This window comes from Cheilinus undulatus, linkage group 12 (assembly GCF_018320785.1).
Source record: "Cheilinus undulatus linkage group 12, ASM1832078v1, whole genome shotgun sequence".
NCBI classification, from domain to species: domain Eukaryota; kingdom Metazoa; phylum Chordata; class Actinopteri; order Labriformes; family Labridae; genus Cheilinus; species Cheilinus undulatus.
In genome coordinates this window covers 5,462,495-5,482,085 of record NC_054876.1, presented here as the reverse complement: position 1 = coordinate 5,482,085, position 19,591 = coordinate 5,462,495, and the positions used below count along the sequence as shown (strand labels likewise).

Genomic DNA, 19,591 nt, shown 5'->3' with positions numbered 1-19,591 from the left:
TTTCATAGTTTCATTTAATCTGTGCTTTATCCTCATCTTCAGAAATGGATTATGTTGTACGTGACTATATGAGGTTTTTCTTTTCAGTGCGTTCATCTGTGTTTATTTAAGTGTCACATCATTTTCTGCTGAAGGTGTTAGAACAAGAAGAGACAGTGGCTTCTCTTTGTTCCTGAAGGTCTTTTATGAAGGCTCAGCTCTCCAGTAAATTAAGACACAGAAATTAGAAAGTGGAAACCACAGTGCCAGGTTTCAGTCTCATTAATTATGTCTCCACTTAAAGTGGATTATGGTTTTTTAACCCTGGGCTTGTTTATGTGTCGGGGTGTCATTGAGAGGTTAGGATTGTAATTATGAGTGTCTGAAGAATTGTAGCAGAAATCCACCAATATTCACTCGTTAGCCACTTTATTAGGCACACCCTGCTGGTAACACAGTTAACCTCTTTGCCAACATAGCTGCCTTTTTAAGTCCTGCCCTCCTTGATCGTTGTTACTGTGTTTAATAAAATCCCTGTCGGGTTCCCTCGAATTGCAAACAACTGCAAAAAAAGATTTGACTAACATTTTAATATTTAATTGTTTTGATTCTTCTATAACAGGGGTGTCAAATTCAATCACAGCAGGGGCCAGATTCTGGATTCAGGTCTAACCTTAGGGCCTAACAGGGTCACCTTTTGAGCCATAAACAGTCAAACTCATTTAACCAGGAAAAAATATGAATAAAAAACAAAAGATTTTGCACCGATGATTAATGATTCTGAGGTTAAAGTCTCATAATCTGAGAAAAGTACATTTATTAGTTCAAAAAAGTCAAAACATGACATTGAAATTTAAAAGTTATGTTTTTAAAGGCAAATTTGGCCCCCAGGCCTTGAGTTTGACACCCCTGTTCTATAAGCTTGGCTTCTGTAGGATAGACTTGGATGTCTTTAAATCTTTCATGCTCGTTAAAATTGCTTGAAATATTGCTGGCGTTTGATCCCAGTGACGTACGCTAAAGCTGGGAATGTAGTATGCAGTCTCTAACTGACGTTTTAATTGTTATAGTGGGATGTCAGTTCACACCATGCAACTGAATCATTCATGATGCACGACCATCACACACAGTTTATGTGCTCATACTGTCAGAGTGACGTTGTGACGGACTTCAACAAACGTCAGTGGAGTTTCCTTTGCAGAGTCTCACAGCTGTAGGTTGAAGTCAGATCTATTGTCTTGTTTTTATGCTTCAAAAGCTACAAACACAGGAGATTTAAAGGGCAGCTGAAGCCCCCTAAATTTAATCTCAGCACTCCTAAAAAAATAACATGGGCATTTCTAGTGTTGTACTCAAGACCACAATATCAGAGACCAGGACTGCACTGAGACCAAGACAAGACCTAGACTTTTGGGAGTTCAGACTGAGTCAAGACTGAGACAAGACTAAGACCATAAAAATCCATTAAAACCATGACAAGGTTGAACAGTTAAAGAGCACTCTCTCTTTAATTTCAGTTTTCTTCTCAATAAATTTGACAGATAAAAACAAGGTGTCTACAACTCTTTCACAGCACAACATGTAAAAATCACAAATCATAACAAATTTGTTCAACTAACTTCTTGTGAAAATAAATCCTTGTATGTTTTCAAAAGCCACTGGCAAGTCCGGAATTATTTTAAATATCGAAATATCGAATATATTGTCAGGTGAATGAGGACTAAAATAAGTGTTCAGATGTATTTCTGACTAGAAATAAGATGGACTGATGTCTGAGTTATTGCAGGTGAAGCTATTTGTTGTTTTAGCAAGCGTCGCTTCTTATTATCACATTAATGAAGTCGAAGAATAGCAGATCAGTGCTGGTCTCAACTGGTCTTGATGGAATATCCAGAGTCAGGCCAGTCCGGGACTGAGTAAAAAGCTCTCAAGTCTGGGACAAGACCAAGACATTCAAAATGTCTCAAGACCAAGCAGGGCCGTTTCTGGGCGTAGGCGATATAGGCGGTTGCCTAGGGCGCCACGCTGAGGGGGGCGCTGTAATGAGCCCTGAACCTTTTTTAATAGGTCCACCAACGTAACAGATCATCAACTCCTCTAACCTCTGCGCTCCTCGTTCGTGAAACGGTACAGCCTCACCTCGCCACTCTCTCTCTCTCTCTCTCTCTCTCCATTCGCGCCCCCGGCTTACACACACTGGGAACCCAGCAAGACGTTCAGAGAAAAAAAAGTTTTCTTTTTCCTCGTTCTTACAGCGCTGAACGGACAGGATGTTGAGATAGAGCCCTGCGTCGGACAGCTAACACCCTACCTGCCCATTCCCCCTGATTTCCTGATCATCAACACCTGCCTGTACAGTGTGTGTCACCTCTCCCTCCCACCTGCACCTGCAACATGTGCAACATGTGCGTCCAATTCCTCCTAAAGTCTGACCATCCATGTAAAACTCGGAATGACAGAAGCTGCGTTCAGTTTAAGAAATTATAATACTGTGTTCACTTAAGCACTGGCCTTGACAAATACGGTTTTTCACTGTTGTAGTCAAAGTTTTCTCACTGAATGAAGCAAGAAAGAAAACTCTCACATCCTCGTCAGGCATCATGCTCCAGAAACGTCAGCCATAACGGCTGGCAGCCTGGACTAACTTAGCCCTGGTTATATTAATAAGAGTCATGTCAGGATCATGTTTACAGACTTTATGTACACATCCTTTGTTTTTTTTAAGCCGTAGATGGAATCATTTTCCTGATTGTCGTTTGTGAGTGCCAAAAAGCACAGCGTACTTCAGTCAGCTCCTACAGAGAGTTCGTTTTTACTCTGTTTGCCCCTCTCTGTCGCTGTCCTTGTAAATTAAACACTTTATGAAAAGAGGCCAATTTTTATGGATAGAAGGGATTTCCCCTTAAATAACAGAATGATGGCTCAGTATCTCTGTGCCAGTCTCTTCCAGGACAATTATCTTTAAAACTGCTGCAGGTGCTCTTGAAATATGTCTGTAGTTAATTATTTCCTAATGTGTTATAACCCTATGTTTCTGACACTGTGTTTGCATTATGATGTGTAAATCTGATGTGGTGGATAAGTTTATCAGTCAGAGGTGGAGCCATGGGGGGGCACCAAATTGTAAGTTTGCCTAGGGCACTAAAATGGCTAGAAACAGCCCTGAGACCAAGACCGTTCTTGAGTACTACAACACTAGGCATTTCCCAAACAGATTTTTAAAATCTGAAAAGGGTTTTGTTAACATATTATTCTTTCCCAGCAAGTATTTTTAAACAGAGCGAGTAATAATGAATACCTTTTCAAACTTATGTTCCATATAACGTGCCAAAAAAGCAAACCCCCTCTCCTCTCTGCAGCTGAGTGCAACTGTCTGTCCGAGGTCAGAAAGTGGGAGAAAGCCATTAGGAATGAATAGGAACAGAGGAAAGTTAGTACTTTAAAGCTCTAAATGGACAGCTACTCTACAGTTTTTAGAAAAGCTCTACATACATTGAGTACAATCCCTACACTTAACAATAAAAGGGATTTATTTTACAGTTGAACTGATTTACCTGCTGTGGAAGCGATCAATATCACAAATACTCAGTCCTGCAGACCTCCAAGAATCTTCTGGCCAACTGAAGGGAGACAAGGCTCTAGAGGAGTCTTGTACTGAACTAAGAGGCTATCTGAGCCACTTTAAATATAAAAAAAAAATATTTGTTTTGTCACAAACAAGCTTTTATGTGAAACTGTATTATACTTTCAACTGAATAAGCTTTGTAGGGTGAGCGACAGAGTGATGATGAGCTGTTCATGGATGAGTCTGTGCTACAGTGGCTAGCTTCTGTTTGAGTGCCAGTTTCCTTTCCTCCATCCTGTGTCATTATTAGATCCGAGAGCCAAACTGGTACCACGTAATGAGCCATTAGGGAATCAAACAGCCAGCTCTACTGAGCTGAGCCAAATAATCTGGATCTCTAAAAATTAGGGCTGGGCAAATAGTCGTGGATTAGATTAAATCGCAATTTGGCCTGCTGCAATTTTCAAATCTCAGAAGTTGCAATATTAATTTGACTTGAAATGCGTCAAAATACCAGTTTAATAAATCTTTTTTGCAGCAGCAGAGATTTTATGCACATTATGCAAACATTCAAGTGTAATTTTTTTTTTATAATGGTTTTTTATGTATATTTTTCTTAATCAAAATGAGTGACAAAAGAATAATAATTCCCTTAAACAAAGCAAATGACATCACATTTGCAATACGAGCCAAAATAGTTCAATAACTCATTATACCGAAATCTGATGAAGCGTAGCGTTACTTAATGAAAATCATACCCCAGCTGCAATCAGCTGGTAGCCATCCTCACCTCCCCCAGAATTATTTGTTGCTTGAATTTGTCCAAAAATACATGAGATTAACCCAAGAATAATCGCATGTTAAATTGCAATCGCAATATTTGGGGGAAAAAGTCGCGATTAGATTATTTTTGCAAATTGTTCAGCCCTACTAAAACTAAACAGATTTACCGTCACAATAAGTGAGACAAGTGACACAGCTCAGGCCTTAGATAGAGGCTTCTTTTGCTTGTTGCCATTCTCTGTGAGTTTATTAAACTTTTGTGCCTGAGTATATTTTACTACTTTTGGGATACAAAAGTAGCTTAAGAATAAAAAGCGTTTGTTTTTTCACACCTTGAACGCTTGGCATAGCCACAATCAGCTTCAAACAGCCTTTTGGTAGCATTCATCCATGCAGGAATCACTCCCTGCCCCCCGCACAGCAAATTCCCAGAGTGAAAAAATTTAGAATTGGGAGTTAAACAAACAAGAGTGAAATAGCTAGATTTTCAGAGTACATTCACACACTTAGACTCCAGCTAGTGTTCAGTGATGTTCCTGTGCAGTGTTAAAAAAGTAGTACATTCACACGGTGTTGATAGCAGTGAATCAACACTGTATCCGAGTTTATTCCCAACAGCTTTGTTGCCACGCCTACACTGCCACTTCAAATATGGGGAGCGGATTTTTCCCATCATGCATTGTGTGTTTAGCTGTATTTTGGATGTTTTTAGATGTATTCATATGTGTTTAGATGTTGCCTGTTGTACAGCTATCACTGCTGTGTTTCATTTGCTCATGTTTCTGGTGGATTATTGTTGATTTTGATGTTAGACACATATGCATCATGAGTGACACTGTACATTGAGTTATACAGTTCCCACACATGGCATGGGCTGGCTCTTAGTAAGAATGATCAGCTGTCTGTGTCTTTGCTCCATCCTGACCAGCCACAATTACCAGTGGGGATTAAAACCTCTGTGCATGAAAATATTTAACACCATAAAGCATAAACTACTACTACTGAGACAGATTTCATGTAAGTTAAACTTAAGATAGGAGTTAATTTTCCTCCTAGTGAGAGTAGTATTTTAGCTCCTGTAATAGTTTATTTTAACTCCTGGTAAGAGTTAAAATAACTCCCAGAAAAGAGTTACTTTAACTCGGCTCTAGATTTTTTCGATGGTCTCACATGTACACTCAGATTGAGTTGATTTTAACTCATGCAGAGTTTATTCCAGTGACCTGAATTTGCTGTGCAGCAGGAGTTCTCCCCTGCTGTGTAACTTCATCTGAAAAGAACCTACAACAGGCCAGCTTTGACTAGCAGGTAAACAGATACACAAACAACAGGAGCAGTGAGCTGCTGAAGTTCTGTCTCATTGAAGTGTGTTAGCATGAAATATTATGAGCTGAAAGTTTAGATGGTTTAGACTCATTAGCTAAGGTTATTTAGCTTGTCATAGTAGGAGCCTCAGTTTCCTGTACTTTCTGACAGGACTGGTCTACTACTAATCTTGAAAAGCAGATGGGTTTGCCAGACTCTGTATTGTCATCAGACAAATGAATCTTTTAAAGCTCCAATCCACAATAAAACAACTAGTGACATTTAAGGAGAACAAGATGGTGGCTATGGGCGGGGCTTAGTTTTGTAGACCATTTGAAATGGCTGCCTCCAGTGCAGTGATTAGCTCAGATGTAGCTAAAAACAACACTATAAGCCAGGGGTGACAAACTCAATCACAGCAGGGGCTGGATTCTAGATTCAAGACTAACCTGAGGGCCTAACAGGGTCGCCTTTTAAATATAAACTGTCAACCTTGTTTTACCGGAAAAAAAAAATATGAAAAAAAAAAAGATTTTGACATTTAAAAAGTTAAAAAGATAAGTTTAAAGGCTCACAATCTGAGAAGAGTAAATGTATCAGTTCAAAAAGGTCAAAACATGAAATTAAATTTGTAAAAAAAATGTGTTTTTAATGGCAAATATATCAGAAAGAAAGTCAAAATCATGAGTTTAAAAGGTCAAAATATAATATAAAATTTGTAATCATGAAATCAAAAGTCAAAACATGATTCAAAATTTTAAATTTTGAGTCTAAAAGGTCAAACTATGGGATTATGAAGTCAGTTTGGAGTTGAAAATATGAGGTAAAATACAAAATAGTTGGTTAAAATGGTCAAAATATCACTTAAAAATTAGAATTATGAATCTGTAAGCTCCAAATATTATATGAGAAGTCAAAATTATGAGTTGAAATACTCAAAGTATGAAATAGAAAGTCAAAGTCCTAAGTTTGAGTCCTCATTGTGAGATGCTAAATTGACACCTGTGCTATAAGCTTTTCATGATGGAAAACATGTTTTCACTCTTTTGCTGACCTGCTTCAGCATGAGTTGTGATTGTTATGTGGTGGTGGGTAGATGTAGTGTGAGTAGTCGTAAACATTGGCTTCTAGTGGACCAATTAGCTCAGACTTAGCCACAGCGGTGGTTTTGTCAGAACTGCCCAAATGGGTGGGGTCTACCAGTGTATCTAATGGCTGCTGCTGTAGCTATTAGCTTGGATGTCGCTGTAGGAAAGTGGTAAAGTTATCAGAACTGGACCACATTTTCTTTTAAAACAAGCACTAAGAGTCACACCTAAAGCTTGTCTTTGCAGAGAAGACGTTAGTGCATGCTCTCGACCAGCCTTTGCCAACTATTTGTCTGTCAGCTCAGGAGAAGCGCATGCATACAACCTCATTTTGTCTTGTTGCTCTGATTGGCCCATCATGAATGTGACAGACAGAGCGTTCCTCCAATCACCTTACAAGAATTTTTTGAAAAGTTTTCTATGGGAGCTTTCCCAGATGAATGTGAAATGTGTCAATGCAGTAGATATGTGGAACATATCGGGCATGTCAGGTTATTCTTCTACTACCGTAGTCCATCTTCCTTAAGGTCTGACATGTTGCACATTCAAAGACGCTCTTCTGCATGCATTTATTACAGCTTTTAATGTTAACTCAAACCGATCTGATCATTCTCCTCTGCCATCAACAAAGTGTTTTAGCTCTCACCGTCCTCTGTAAACCATAGAGATGGTTGTGAAAATCCCAGTAGATCAGCAGTTTGTGAAGCACTCAGACCAGCCTGTCTGACACCAACAGCCATAACGCACTCAAAGCCAAAGTGGTGCATGTTTATCTTTTTGAAAAAGTAAAAAAAAAAACATTTTAACCTGAACAGTCAACATCAAATGTCTGCTTCCTGAAGTGTCATTAGCTTCTTTTCAAAGTCAAACTGTTAGAGAGAAATTTCCTGTCGCAGTTAACGGTGAGAGGATGTGAGTCAGAGCAAGGAAGCAGAAGTGAAGGAGCATGTGCATTTATAACAAACTAATAACAGGAACATGTTCGATGTCAGAGCGCACATCCAGATCTTACGTGTTCGTTGCCCTTAGTGACAAATATGTCTGACCAGTGAGATCCAGGAGGTCACTGCAGCCACTGAAGACGTCTGACGACTTTACAGAGAGAGCTAATAGAGAAGGAAGGTTTTTGATGAACGTGAAGACATGATTTATAACAAAATTTGAGATTAAAATAGTTTCTTTAAATCACATAGACTTGTTTTGCAAAAACAGTCTATTTTTCCTAGTTTGAACATGCAGGCTTGTGGTCTGATTGGCCCTCATTATAAGACAGCATACTTTAGGGATGCACAGTATTATTGGCAGGATATTGGTACAGGCCAATATGAAAACTCCTGTCAGTATTTAAAGCCAAGAGTTCAGCGCTAAATACATATCATCATAATGTAAATGTGCCGTAGACTGTGACAGCCAGAAGAATGAAAAATCATAAACCAGAAAAAAGGTGATTGGCTTTGCTAACTTTTGCTGTGTGGGGGACGAATGGACAGATTTAAAGTTTTTACAGAGACAATACTGTAGAATCGACGGTTAAAGTTAGGATTTTCCTGCACCGGTCCTAATGATGCTCAACAGCCACATTGTTTAAAGATGTACAAGCTAATGGCAGCATAAGGCCGTGTGAAACTTGGGGTCATAGTAAACAAAGCACTAAGTCTAGGGACCATTTTTCTATTTTTCTCCTTGGGTATAGGCTCATTCCCACACTTTGAAACCCCCTACTTTACAGTAAAAACATGTTTTCACAGTGGTAGTGATGTTGGTGTTTCTTTTGGTATTGACTAAAATTAGTTCACCAAAACTTTGATAAAGCAGAAGGAAATGTTTGGATGGACAAATGAGTTTAGGGATATTGGTATAGGTTGTTTCCAATCACATTTTTGCAGAAGTAGGTCTTGGAAACCAGCTGTCAGCACCTCACATCTCTGCTGCATGGAGCGTCCTTCTTGCCCTGACCAGGGGTGGAGCCAGTGGTAGCCCAGGCCGGTCTGATTGGCCACCCAAAAATTCTTAACAATGATTGGCTTTTTGCCTTGTTAAAACCTTGCAGACTTCTTTCTTAAGCATGTTCAGTAGAACTTATCCTGCATCCTGCATCTTATCCTGGATTGGTTTTAGTAACTTTAATTCACCAAAGACAAGGTACACTAAATGGACAAAAGTATTTGGACACCTAACCATTACACCAACTGGGACTGTAATGACTCTGTGTTCAAAAACGTGTACTTTAATATGGAGTTGGTCCCCCTTTTGCGGCTATAACAGCTTCCACTCTTCTTTGAAGGCTTTCCACAAGATTTTTGGAGTGTTTCTGTGGTAATTTGCGCCCAGTCATTCTGTAGAGCTCTTGTTCTCAACTGGTCTTGCCTTGGGGGCCACCACCAACTCCATATTGAGAAATGCAGACCCAAATTTATGATTCTTTAAAAATAATTAATGAAAACCAGTGCTGTTTTGACCTTAAATAGTATAAATGGAACAAAGAGACAGATGAAAATATCTGGGAGTGTCTGGGAGAAATACAACAGAGGGCCCTAAAATTTTCAGGAAAAAAATTCCAGATAAATTTCTAAAAAAAACTGTTTTCCAGACAGTTCCCAAAATTCCATAACCTTTTCATCTCCTGGAAAGACTACTTAAAATATCGACTGTAATCTATAATATAATATAACAATTAAAGAAGTCCTGCTACTAGCCTACTGTCAAAAGTTCCCTTAATCTCTGATTTCCTTGTGAAATTTCCTTAGATTTACAAGAAATGTTGCAGTGAAGATTACGAGAGGCCTCTGGTTGAATGCCCACATTTAAAAAAAGCAATCCCTTAAAGTTCACCTGTAAAATTCCTTTAAGGTGTATTTACATTGAAAATTCATTTCTGCTGTCAGAACCTTAAATGATGGAACAAAAAATCCGTCATCAACCCTTTGACATTTTCTTTTCTGCGCACACATTCACGGCCAACTGTCAACAGCCCCACAACCCTCCTTTGGGCCACAGGTTGCTGCAACCACTGCTGTAGGGTATTTATGAGGTCAGGCACTGATGTTGGACCAGAGGGCCTGGCTCACACTCTTTGTTCCAGTTCATCCTAAAGATGCTCCACGAGGTCGAGGTCAGGATCCTGTGCAGACCAGTCAAGTTCTTCCACACTGAACTCATCTAATCATGGCTTTATAGTATTTTCTTTGTGTGCAGGGGCACAGTCATGTTGGAGTAGAAAAAAGGGCTTACCATAAACCGGCACAAAGTTAGAAGCGTAGCATTGCACAAATGTCTTGGTATCCTGACTGGCCTTCACTGGAGATAAGGGGCCTTGCCCAAACCCTGACAAACAGTCCCAACAGAGAAGCATGATTGGTCACTCCACAGAACTTGTTTCCACTCCTCCACAGTCCAGTGTCGATGTGCTTTACACCACTATCTAACGCTGGACTGTGGACTTGATCATCTGAAGCTTGCATGCAGCTGCTTGGTCATGGAAACCCATTCATGAAGCTCCTGCTGCACAGTTTTAGAGCTTACATTAATGCCAGGGAAAGTTCCGAACTACTGGAATCAGCTGCACCTTAGCAGCTGTTGAACCCAGCTGTTGAGTTGTTGTTTCTAAACTCTTCCACTTTCTTATAATATCTCTTTCAGCTGACTGTGGCTTATCCAGCAGGGTAGAAATTTGCATCCATCACAATACTGCACTTGAAGTCACTGAGCTCTTCAGAACGACACATTTAGGATCACAAATGTGTATGAATGGAGGCTGCAAGGCTAGGTGGTTGATTTAATACACATATATCAAAGTGGCTGCATCATCCTCATGTTCTTCTGTATGTAGCAGCGAGAAAACTTTGGACAGCTCTGTTTCAAGTCTCTCAGTCTCAGAGATGTTTGATAATGTGACCCAGGTTTAAAAACACCTGAAAAAGTCTGAGACTGTTCCTGTTAAATGAGCTTTTAGCATAAACACTGAGTCACTCCCTCATATGAGCAGACTGGTGGCAGAGTTGATTTGTGTGCCGTCCAAACTCTGAATTAAAACACCCAAATCAGATTGTGCATAACAATGTGCTGCCATGCTCACCTTGGTCGTCATGGTAACAGTGCAGGTGTGCACACGCTGACTGGGCTCACTTTCTGACAGTCTTTAGGCTTCTGTGCATGCCTTTAGAGCTTTCCTCTGTTCTTGTATGTTGTGACTAACATGCTGAAAGTCGCTTACTCTAAGCACCTTAAAATGGAAGAGAAAAGTGCCCAAAACACCAGGAAAGGGAATACAATATGCTTTCCTAGAGAATTTTCAAGGGTAATTATCTCTGCGACAGAGTAAAATCAGTGTATCTTTACTGATTTATGAGCTCCATCACAAAGCCTCTTTTTCACATCTTGCTCCTGTCGAGTAATTCTCTCGCCATGACACGTTTGAGCTTCTTTCTTTAATCTAACCACCACTTTCAGCTCCATGCAGATGCTTTTATCTCTCCTTTCATGGCACAGCAAACACCCACACATGTCGCTGCAGCTCTCTCACCACACATACCATGCCTGGCTTGTGTAACTTTTTCAGCTGAACATTTCTGCCTGCATCCACTGAGCTTATTTGCTCAGGAGGGATGCTCTGTGCAGTCGTCTGCACACCGCGTTTGTGTGCCGAAAGTCTTCTCCACGTTTAAATCCTCGGTCTTCTCTGACTGAGCTGGGAAGCACGGGGCTGACAGCTCGGTTCAAAGCATATTCATCATGAGTTTTCTGAGCGTTATGCCAACAGTACAGTGAAGTATTTATTACACCTCTCAGGAAGCTTTGAGGAGGAGACAGCTGCTGCTCTTCAGCTGACCCTGCACAGTCAGGAGCAAAAATATGATCCACAGCCTCTAAAGGGCTTCATATGTATTCAATCGTTATGTTTTCATAGGTCCAGTATCCATTTTAAAAGGGACTCCTTTAGTTTTAAATCTAGTTTTACAAACATTAGGTTTATGTGACATCAACTCTATTTGCACAAGGGCCAGACTTTGCTTAACAGATGCTGTGGGGTCCAGACATTGAAATTAACTACACGAAAATGAATATTTGATCTGATTAACATATTCTTGTAAAAATATAATGCACTTTAAAGAAACATTAAGCTTTTTGAGATCAGCACCTGTCACAAATACTGCAGCTGGCCACAAGGGGGGCGATTGAAAAATTTAACTACATATTTCTGGACCCCTCAAGATTCTCAGAAAGGGAAACTGCACCCTCAGAGTCATGTGTGGAAAACTGATGTGAAAAACCTCCATTTTAATCAAGTTAAGACTGTTGAGTATACGTTTTCTACGCCAGCTATAGTCCTCTAATTAATAAAGGCATAAAAAGCCCAACGATATATCTTTAAAGATATTGCATTCTATCTCTCCTAAATTTTCTGAATGTAATAATCCTCTGAGGTCCAGATGGGACGTCTGGGGGGGCCTGATGTGGACCCTGGGATGCCAGTTGATGATCACTGCTGTAGAGAGTAATGGTAAACATATTAACCTTGTATCTGCGAGCATCTGGCTGCCTCAAGAGCATTCTTGTAAATAAACTAGCCTGTACAGGATGTGTGCCACTGAAGGATTCCACTAAACCACTAAATTTATGACTTTTAATGTGAAAAATTTATGAGAAAGCAAATCGAAGACAGTTTTCAGATTAAGGATGTTCCTCAGCGTCTATTTCCCTATTCAGCTAAATGCTAATTTACATGTCGTTTAACTGACTAGTCTAAAGAGGAGAAACCCCCTAGAAAACAGTCCAATTCCTCACAGGGTCATTGTGTCAGCAGGTGTGATGTTAGCCTAATATACTCTCTACAGCGTGGTTAGCATTAGCAGGTGGTGCCACCAGCCTTTGTTCCTTTTTGCAAATTAGCACTGGTGTGCACGGGGGGGGGGCAGTTGCCCCCCCTCGTGGCCCAATTGTTGAAAAACGTGCTAAGGTGCCCTCTTGGGAGCCAAAACGCATGTTAAAGTGCCCTCTTGGGAGCCAAAACACACGTTAAAGTGCCCTCTTGGGAGCCAAAACACACGCTAAAGTGCCCTCTTGGGTGCCGAAATGCGTGTTAAAGTGCCCTCCTCATTGGCAAAACACACTAAACTGCCCTCTTGGCTGAAAAAAAAAAAAACACTTAATTGCCCTCTTGGCTGGTCAAAACATGGTAAACTGCCCGCTTCGGTGGTAAAAACGCATGCTTGAGTGCCCTCCAGGTTGGAAAAACACACTAAACTCCAGAAGACCATTAGGACCAAGAAATACTATGAAACATTAGTGTTGAAGTGACTTTTATGTTGGGCTCTTTTTTTTAACTATATTGAGCCAGAACTATATCTCACAGAACCAGTTTGGATTATCTGGTGCTAATATGGTGTTAAAATGCACTAGAATACAGGAAATGACATCTACTTCATTGAAAATGTTCTGGGGGAAGACCCTCAAACCACCTAGGGATTTATTTATTGATTTATTTCTGTGTGTTCTTCACAGTCCAACGTTGAATCTACACAGTTCTTGTGGATGCTGATCCTAACTACAAACTAACTTGAGTAGTCTGTCTAGCTAGTCTGTTTTAAGGCTATATAATGTGGCATTTGTATAACATATAAACATGTCTAAAGTGCCCTCGAAAACACACGAAACTTAGAGCCCTCTTCAGTGGCGAGAACGAGCTGTATGTGCCCTTTTTTTTCTTTTTGCCCCTGCCCTTGAAAAAGTCTGTGCAGATTAGTATTGTGCTTTGTTATGTGGCCTCTTTTAACTTTAGGTGAGTAGTTACACGTGAGTTCAACCCTCGACAGCCTACATACCACTCTATTTCCATTTACAACTTTAAAAAACTGTCGTACCGCGGTATTCCACATGCTAACCACTAAGCCACCGCTGAGCTTCTCATGTTTACATCTGGTGAAAGGCCAGAGAGGAAGGTAGCGGCAATTAACTGAAGCTACAGCGGCCTCTAGTGGCAGGAGGTTCATTACAGTTTAAAAGAGCATTATTGACTGGGATTTCAAGCCCGTGTTCATAAAAATTATATGTAATTAGTTTAACCGACTAGCAAATCCGGCGCTGGCTAATTTAATAAACGATTTTAACCGTTTTAGCGATTAACCGCACACATCCCTTTATCAGATAGCCCTCATTTACAGAAATGTCTCTTTTAAGTGTCTAGGAAATAATAATGTGATGATTCTGGGCTAAAACTAGCAGTACTTCCTTATTGCTCCGTCTAAACTTTCATTAATTAGACTCTCAACTGCTGGACTTGTGCAACGAAAAAAGTTTCACCTGGTATGATTTTTGTGTGTGTGTGGTTTTTTACTTTATAATTGCAAAAAAATTGCAAATCCTGGTTCTTGTTCATTTACACCACAGGTGTCAAACTCAAGGCCGGGGGGCCAAATCCAGCCCGTGGAACAGTTAAATCCGGCCCGCAAGATGAACTCATATTTCTGTTATAACTGGCCCATCAGTCTGAGGTCTGCAGATTTCCTCAAGTATAAAAATGTGAACTTATCCTGATGATTTAAGAGATCCTTGTTAAGTTCCAACATCTGAAAAAGTAAGGAGTAAAAATATTTCAAGAAGAAGTCAGGAATGTGGGAAAATAAATTAATTGTGTTTCAATTTTCAATTTAGCATCTCACAGTTAGGACTCAAGCTTAGGATTTTGACTTTTAATTTCATATTTTGAGCATTTCAACTCATAATTTTGACTTCTCATATAATATTTTGAGCTTTAAGATTCATAATTCTAATTAATATTTTGACCTTTTTAACCAATTATTTGTATTTTATTTCATATTTTCAACTCCACATTTTGACTTCATAATCCCATAGTTTGACCTTTAAGACTCACAATTTAAAATTTTGAATCATATTTGCCTTGTTAGGCCCTCAAGTTAGTCCTGAATCCTGAATCCAGCCCCTTCTGGGATTGAGTTTGACACCCCTGATATTTTTTGAGTAACTATAATGCACCCTCCTATTAAACATCAGATCACTGTTGTGTCTTGATATGTGTGTGTTCCAAATACTGCAGAGGAGACCCCTATGTATCGGAGGTCTTCTGGGATCATCCATGTTGGTGGCCTTATAGGCTCTGGCCTTAGACTGATCTTGGACTCTGGCAGAGAATCTCTACTGTTAGTAACTGACTTAAATAACCTTCTGAATGTTAATGTGTGTGTTTCCTCTTTGTAGGAGGCGTGGTACGAGTTCCGTGTCATGGCCATCATGGACGACATGATCAGCGAACCCAGTAATGTAGTCGGAGTATCCAGCACAGGTCAGTTCACTCATCGGAGACTTAGCAGAGGTTTACATGGACTAAATATCAAATATATGGACTCAATATTAAAATCCTAATGAGTAAAACACATTAAAACACTTCTTTGCATAGAGATGCTTTCAAAAAATAGCAGGAAAGTTCCTGCACACTGTCAAACATTTACTTTAGCAGGAGTTTATATGCACTTTTGATGGACCCTCACTTCTCCTGCACTTCTGTCTCACTGAATAAATGTGTGAAATATTTTTCTTCATAGCGACACAGTGATTAAACTCCCCTAAATAAAGCTGCCATATTGTGCTGTTAGTGTTTGTTTATACCCAGCTTGACGTCATTACCGGAGGAAAACAGACGTGAAGAGTAAACAACATTAGCGCTGATCACTCTTTCTCACAGAGGTGTTTCATCCTGCTTTCTCCTCCGTACCTGTGTACCTTTATTCCCAACGGTTTCTAACAGCTCTGCTGCTGGATTAGCTGCTGAATAACGTCACCCAGAAAAGCAGACTAAAGGTGTGAATCTCCCTCCTTCAAGAGGGTTTGAGACTGAAAAAGAGTGCACTAGATCTGTTTACCCTTTATTGAGGTGTTATGTTTTTGCTATCCACTCATACATCAGTCTGTCTCCTTCTTGTTGAACCCTGAACCTCAGAGACGCCTGCAGAAATATCAAAACTGGTATAAATGTCTCTTTGGATTTAGTGAGGATTTTATTAACCTCAGAAGTCCACATTAAGTCCACATTGACCTCATGTCAGTCCAGTCCTCTTGAATGTGAGGTCTCAGTCACCTCTGGAGAAATTCTCCTTCACTCGGTTTATTTTTATTTTTGAGCTGCTGAAGAGAGAAAGGCTGTCTGCAGTGAACCAGAGAATGATCTCTCCTCTGTCTACCTGTGGATTAATGCTCATTCTGCTTTAGTTTGAGAGGTCTGCTGTAGATCCAGGCAGGTAATCAGGTTTTACAGAAGGGCTGCAACTGACAGTTTAAAGACTGGATGATTGGCTCATTAATTTTACCTTAGTAATAGATAAATTACACACTTTTTTATTCGCATCTTAATAAGAAATAGAACACAGTTGTCCCAGAGCTGTTGAAATAATATGAAATTAATTTGACAGGCTTCGTATCAAATATGTTTTCCCAGGCTGTGGAGTTCAAACAGAGAGATATAAGTGTGCATTTTACAGCATGTATTATTTTTCTTTTTTTTGCTTTACCTCACTCCCCCCACATACCTAAATCCAGAGTACAAGCTGCACTTTCAATAATTTTCTTTTTAATAAAAAAAATTTGTCTGTGACTTAAACACTGGTATAGATTGTTAAGACATGCAAAATCATTGCAGTATAGCCCTGCACAGGACTCTTTCTTAATCCCACTCCAGCTCACTCCTGCTAGATTTCTGACCATCACTGCCCGATCCTTCAGTGCATGCCATCCACTCCTTCCAGCACCCTGCTCAGATTCTGACAATCCATGTTTAATACTCAGAATATTCAGAAAGAAACCAGGCCTCCAGGATATGGCTGAATTATAGCATTTACCGACCTTATTTACATGCCATTTATTTTAATGTCATACATGTGGACATCAATACTGCGGCGCACTTCCATCAGCTCTCACAGTCTGTAGGCTAATATTTACTCATCATTTGATGCTTTATGCAATAAGACCAATTTGCATGGAAAAGGGAGTATTTTTCCCAAATGACTGCATATCGGCTCAGCGTCTCTGCAGGCTGGTGTGTATGTGCAGTTATAGACCGTCAACACAATAAGTGGAGCATTAAAGGTCACATATTTTACCCTTTTAAGACAAATTTATATTTGTCTCAGGGGTCCTGAAAACATGCCTGTGAAATTTGTTGCTGAAAAAACCCTCCAGTATTGGATTTTTGCATGTCTTAAAACCCCTCTGTTTCAGAATGAGCTGTTTCTGTGTCTGTGGCTTTAAATGTTAAAGAGCTATCTGACTCCGCCCCTCTCAGGAAATGGATGTGGCTCTCCTGATCCTCCTCGCAGCTGCCAGAGGAGGGCAGAACTTTCATCCAAGCGAGGAGAGCCAACTGAACCTGGGGGCGGGGCTAACTCCCCACATGACATCATGAGGGGAAATCTCAGAGCGGCTTGTTTCAGCACACATTTTCTGAAAAGAAGAGAAAGAGAGGGGGACAGGGAATGGATTTTTCTGATTCTTGGGGAGACTGTGGACAGGCCAGGGGAATGTATTTTTGTTAGAAAAGCCTGAAAAAGTGTGTTTTGCATAGTGTGTGACCAGCAAAGCTGTGCCTTTTACAAAGTTTTATAGCGGGTACATTTCGTGGAGTTTTAACAAAGCATCACAGCATTTGGCTGCGTGAAGACAGACCTAGATTCTAATGAGGTAATGCAGCTTTGGCGTCTACAGCTGACAAATAACAGCAATTTAACGGATTTCTCAGTGAGTGAATTTAACAGCAAGGTGTGAAAAAGGAAGACGCCCTGAAGGCTCAGGAAAGATTTGGTAGAGGGGCTTACAAAGAAAGTAGGGAAAGAAAAGAGAGTGAGCCAGATAATATGTCCTGGTAACTTTATCACTACTACTAACAGTAGATTAATTAATGAAGACTTTTAGGGTGTGATAAAAATGTTTTGGCTAGTGTCACAATTATAGTAAAACAATGTGAAAGTCACCAAATTCTGTCCTCAACAAACACTGTTTACAGCAGGACACAATAGTTAGGCTTATTCCTACTGAATGTTGCTGTAACTGATTTATACAAAACAGTGGCAGCCGCTATCTCCCTCTGATAACGTACAGTTGAAACCAGAAGTTTACATACACTATATAAAAAGGCACATAAACTTTTTTTTCTCACCGTCTAACATTAAATCAGGTTAAACTTTTCCTGTTTTTGGTCAATTAGGATTACTAAAATTATTTCTATTTCCTAAATGCCAGAATAATGAGAGAGATCATTTTTTAGACATTTTTTTATTATTTTCTTGAGAGTCAGAAGTTTACATACACTAAAATTACTATGCCTTTAAACAATTAGGGAAAGCCCAGATGATGATGTCATGTCTTTGGAAGCCTCTGATAGGTTTATTGACAACATTTGAGTTAATTAGAGGCACACCTGTGGATGTATTTTAAGGCACACCTGAAACATACTGCTTCTTTGTGTAACATCATGGGAAAATCAAAAGAAATCAGCCAAGATATCAGGAAGAGAATTGTGGACTTGCACAAGTCTGGTTCATCCTTGGGTGCAATTTCCAGATGCCTGAAGGTGCCACATTCATCTGTTCAAACAATTATACGCAAGTATAAACACCATGGGAATGTCCAGCCATCATACCGCTCAGGAAGGAGACGGGTTCTGTGTCCCAGAGATGAACGTACTTTGGTCCAAAAAGTGCATCTCAACCCAAGAACAAAAGCAAAAGACCTTGTGAAGATGTTGGCTGAAGCTGGTAAGAGTGCGTCATTATCAACAGTCAAACGAGTCCTGCACTGACATGGGCTGAAAGGCCACTCTCTCAGGAAGAAGCCATTACTCCAAAAGAAACATAAAAAAGCCAGATTGCAGTTTGCAAATGCACACAGGGACAAAGACCTTGATTTTTGGAGACATGTTCTGTGGTCTGACCAAACTAAAATTGAACTTTTTGGCCATAATGACCATCGTTACATTTGGAGAAAAAAAGGGGAACGCTTGCAAGCCTGAGAACACCATCCCAACTGTGAAACAGGGGGGGTGGCAGCATCATGCTGTGGGGTTGTTTTGCTGCAGGAGGGACTGGTGCACTTCACAAAATAGATGGCATCATGGGGAAAGAACATTATGTGGAAATACTGAAGCAACATCTCAAGACATCAGCCAGGAAGTTCAAGCTTGGGTGCAAATGGATTTTCCAAATGGACAATGACCCTAAGCATACTGCCAAACTGGTTACAAAGTGGCCTAAGGATAACAAAGTCAATGTTTTGGAGTGGCCATCACAAAGCCCTGATCTCAATCCCATTGAGAATTTATGGGCAGAGCTGAAAAGGCATGTGCGAGCAGGTGGCCTACAAACTTGGCTCAGTTACACCAGTTCTGCCAGGAGGAATGGGCCAAAATTCCTGCAAACTATTGTGAGAAGCTTGTGGAAGCATATCCAAAGCGTTTGACCCAAGTCATACAGTTTAAAGGCAATGCTACCAAATACTAATGAAATGTATGTAAACTTCTGACTCTCAAGAAAATAATTAAAAAAATGTCTAAAAAATGATTTCTCTCATTATTCTGGCATTTAGCAAATAGAAATAATTTTGGTAATCCTAATTGACCAAAAACAGGAAAAGTTTAATCTGATTTAATGTTAGACGTTGGGAAAAAAAAGTTTATGTGTCTTTTTATATAGTGTATGTAAACTTCTGGTTTCAACTGTACCTGTATGTTAAAATGCCCTTCCTTACCACTGGTGACAGGTCTAAGGCTAGGTCTTTTGAGAACACTGTGTAGAGTCAAGCGTCCAGCTCCTTTAGTTTGGGACATAAACTCCCTAAATGCTCCTCACCTCATTCAGTTTCTCCATCAAAA

At 40.0% G+C, this 19,591-nt stretch overlaps 1 protein-coding gene across 1 annotated transcript in view; it reads left to right on the top strand.

Annotated features, from left to right (window-relative positions):
* igsf9bb (immunoglobulin superfamily, member 9Bb) overlaps window positions 1-19,591 on the top strand; it is a 271,399-nt gene that overhangs the window by 206,372 nt on the left and 45,436 nt on the right. Inside the window, exon 15 of the mRNA XM_041802061.1 lies at window positions 14,935-15,019. Coding sequence (XP_041657995.1) covers window positions 14,935-15,019 — 85 coding nt within the window. The remainder of the gene's footprint in view (window positions 1-14,934; window positions 15,020-19,591) is intronic.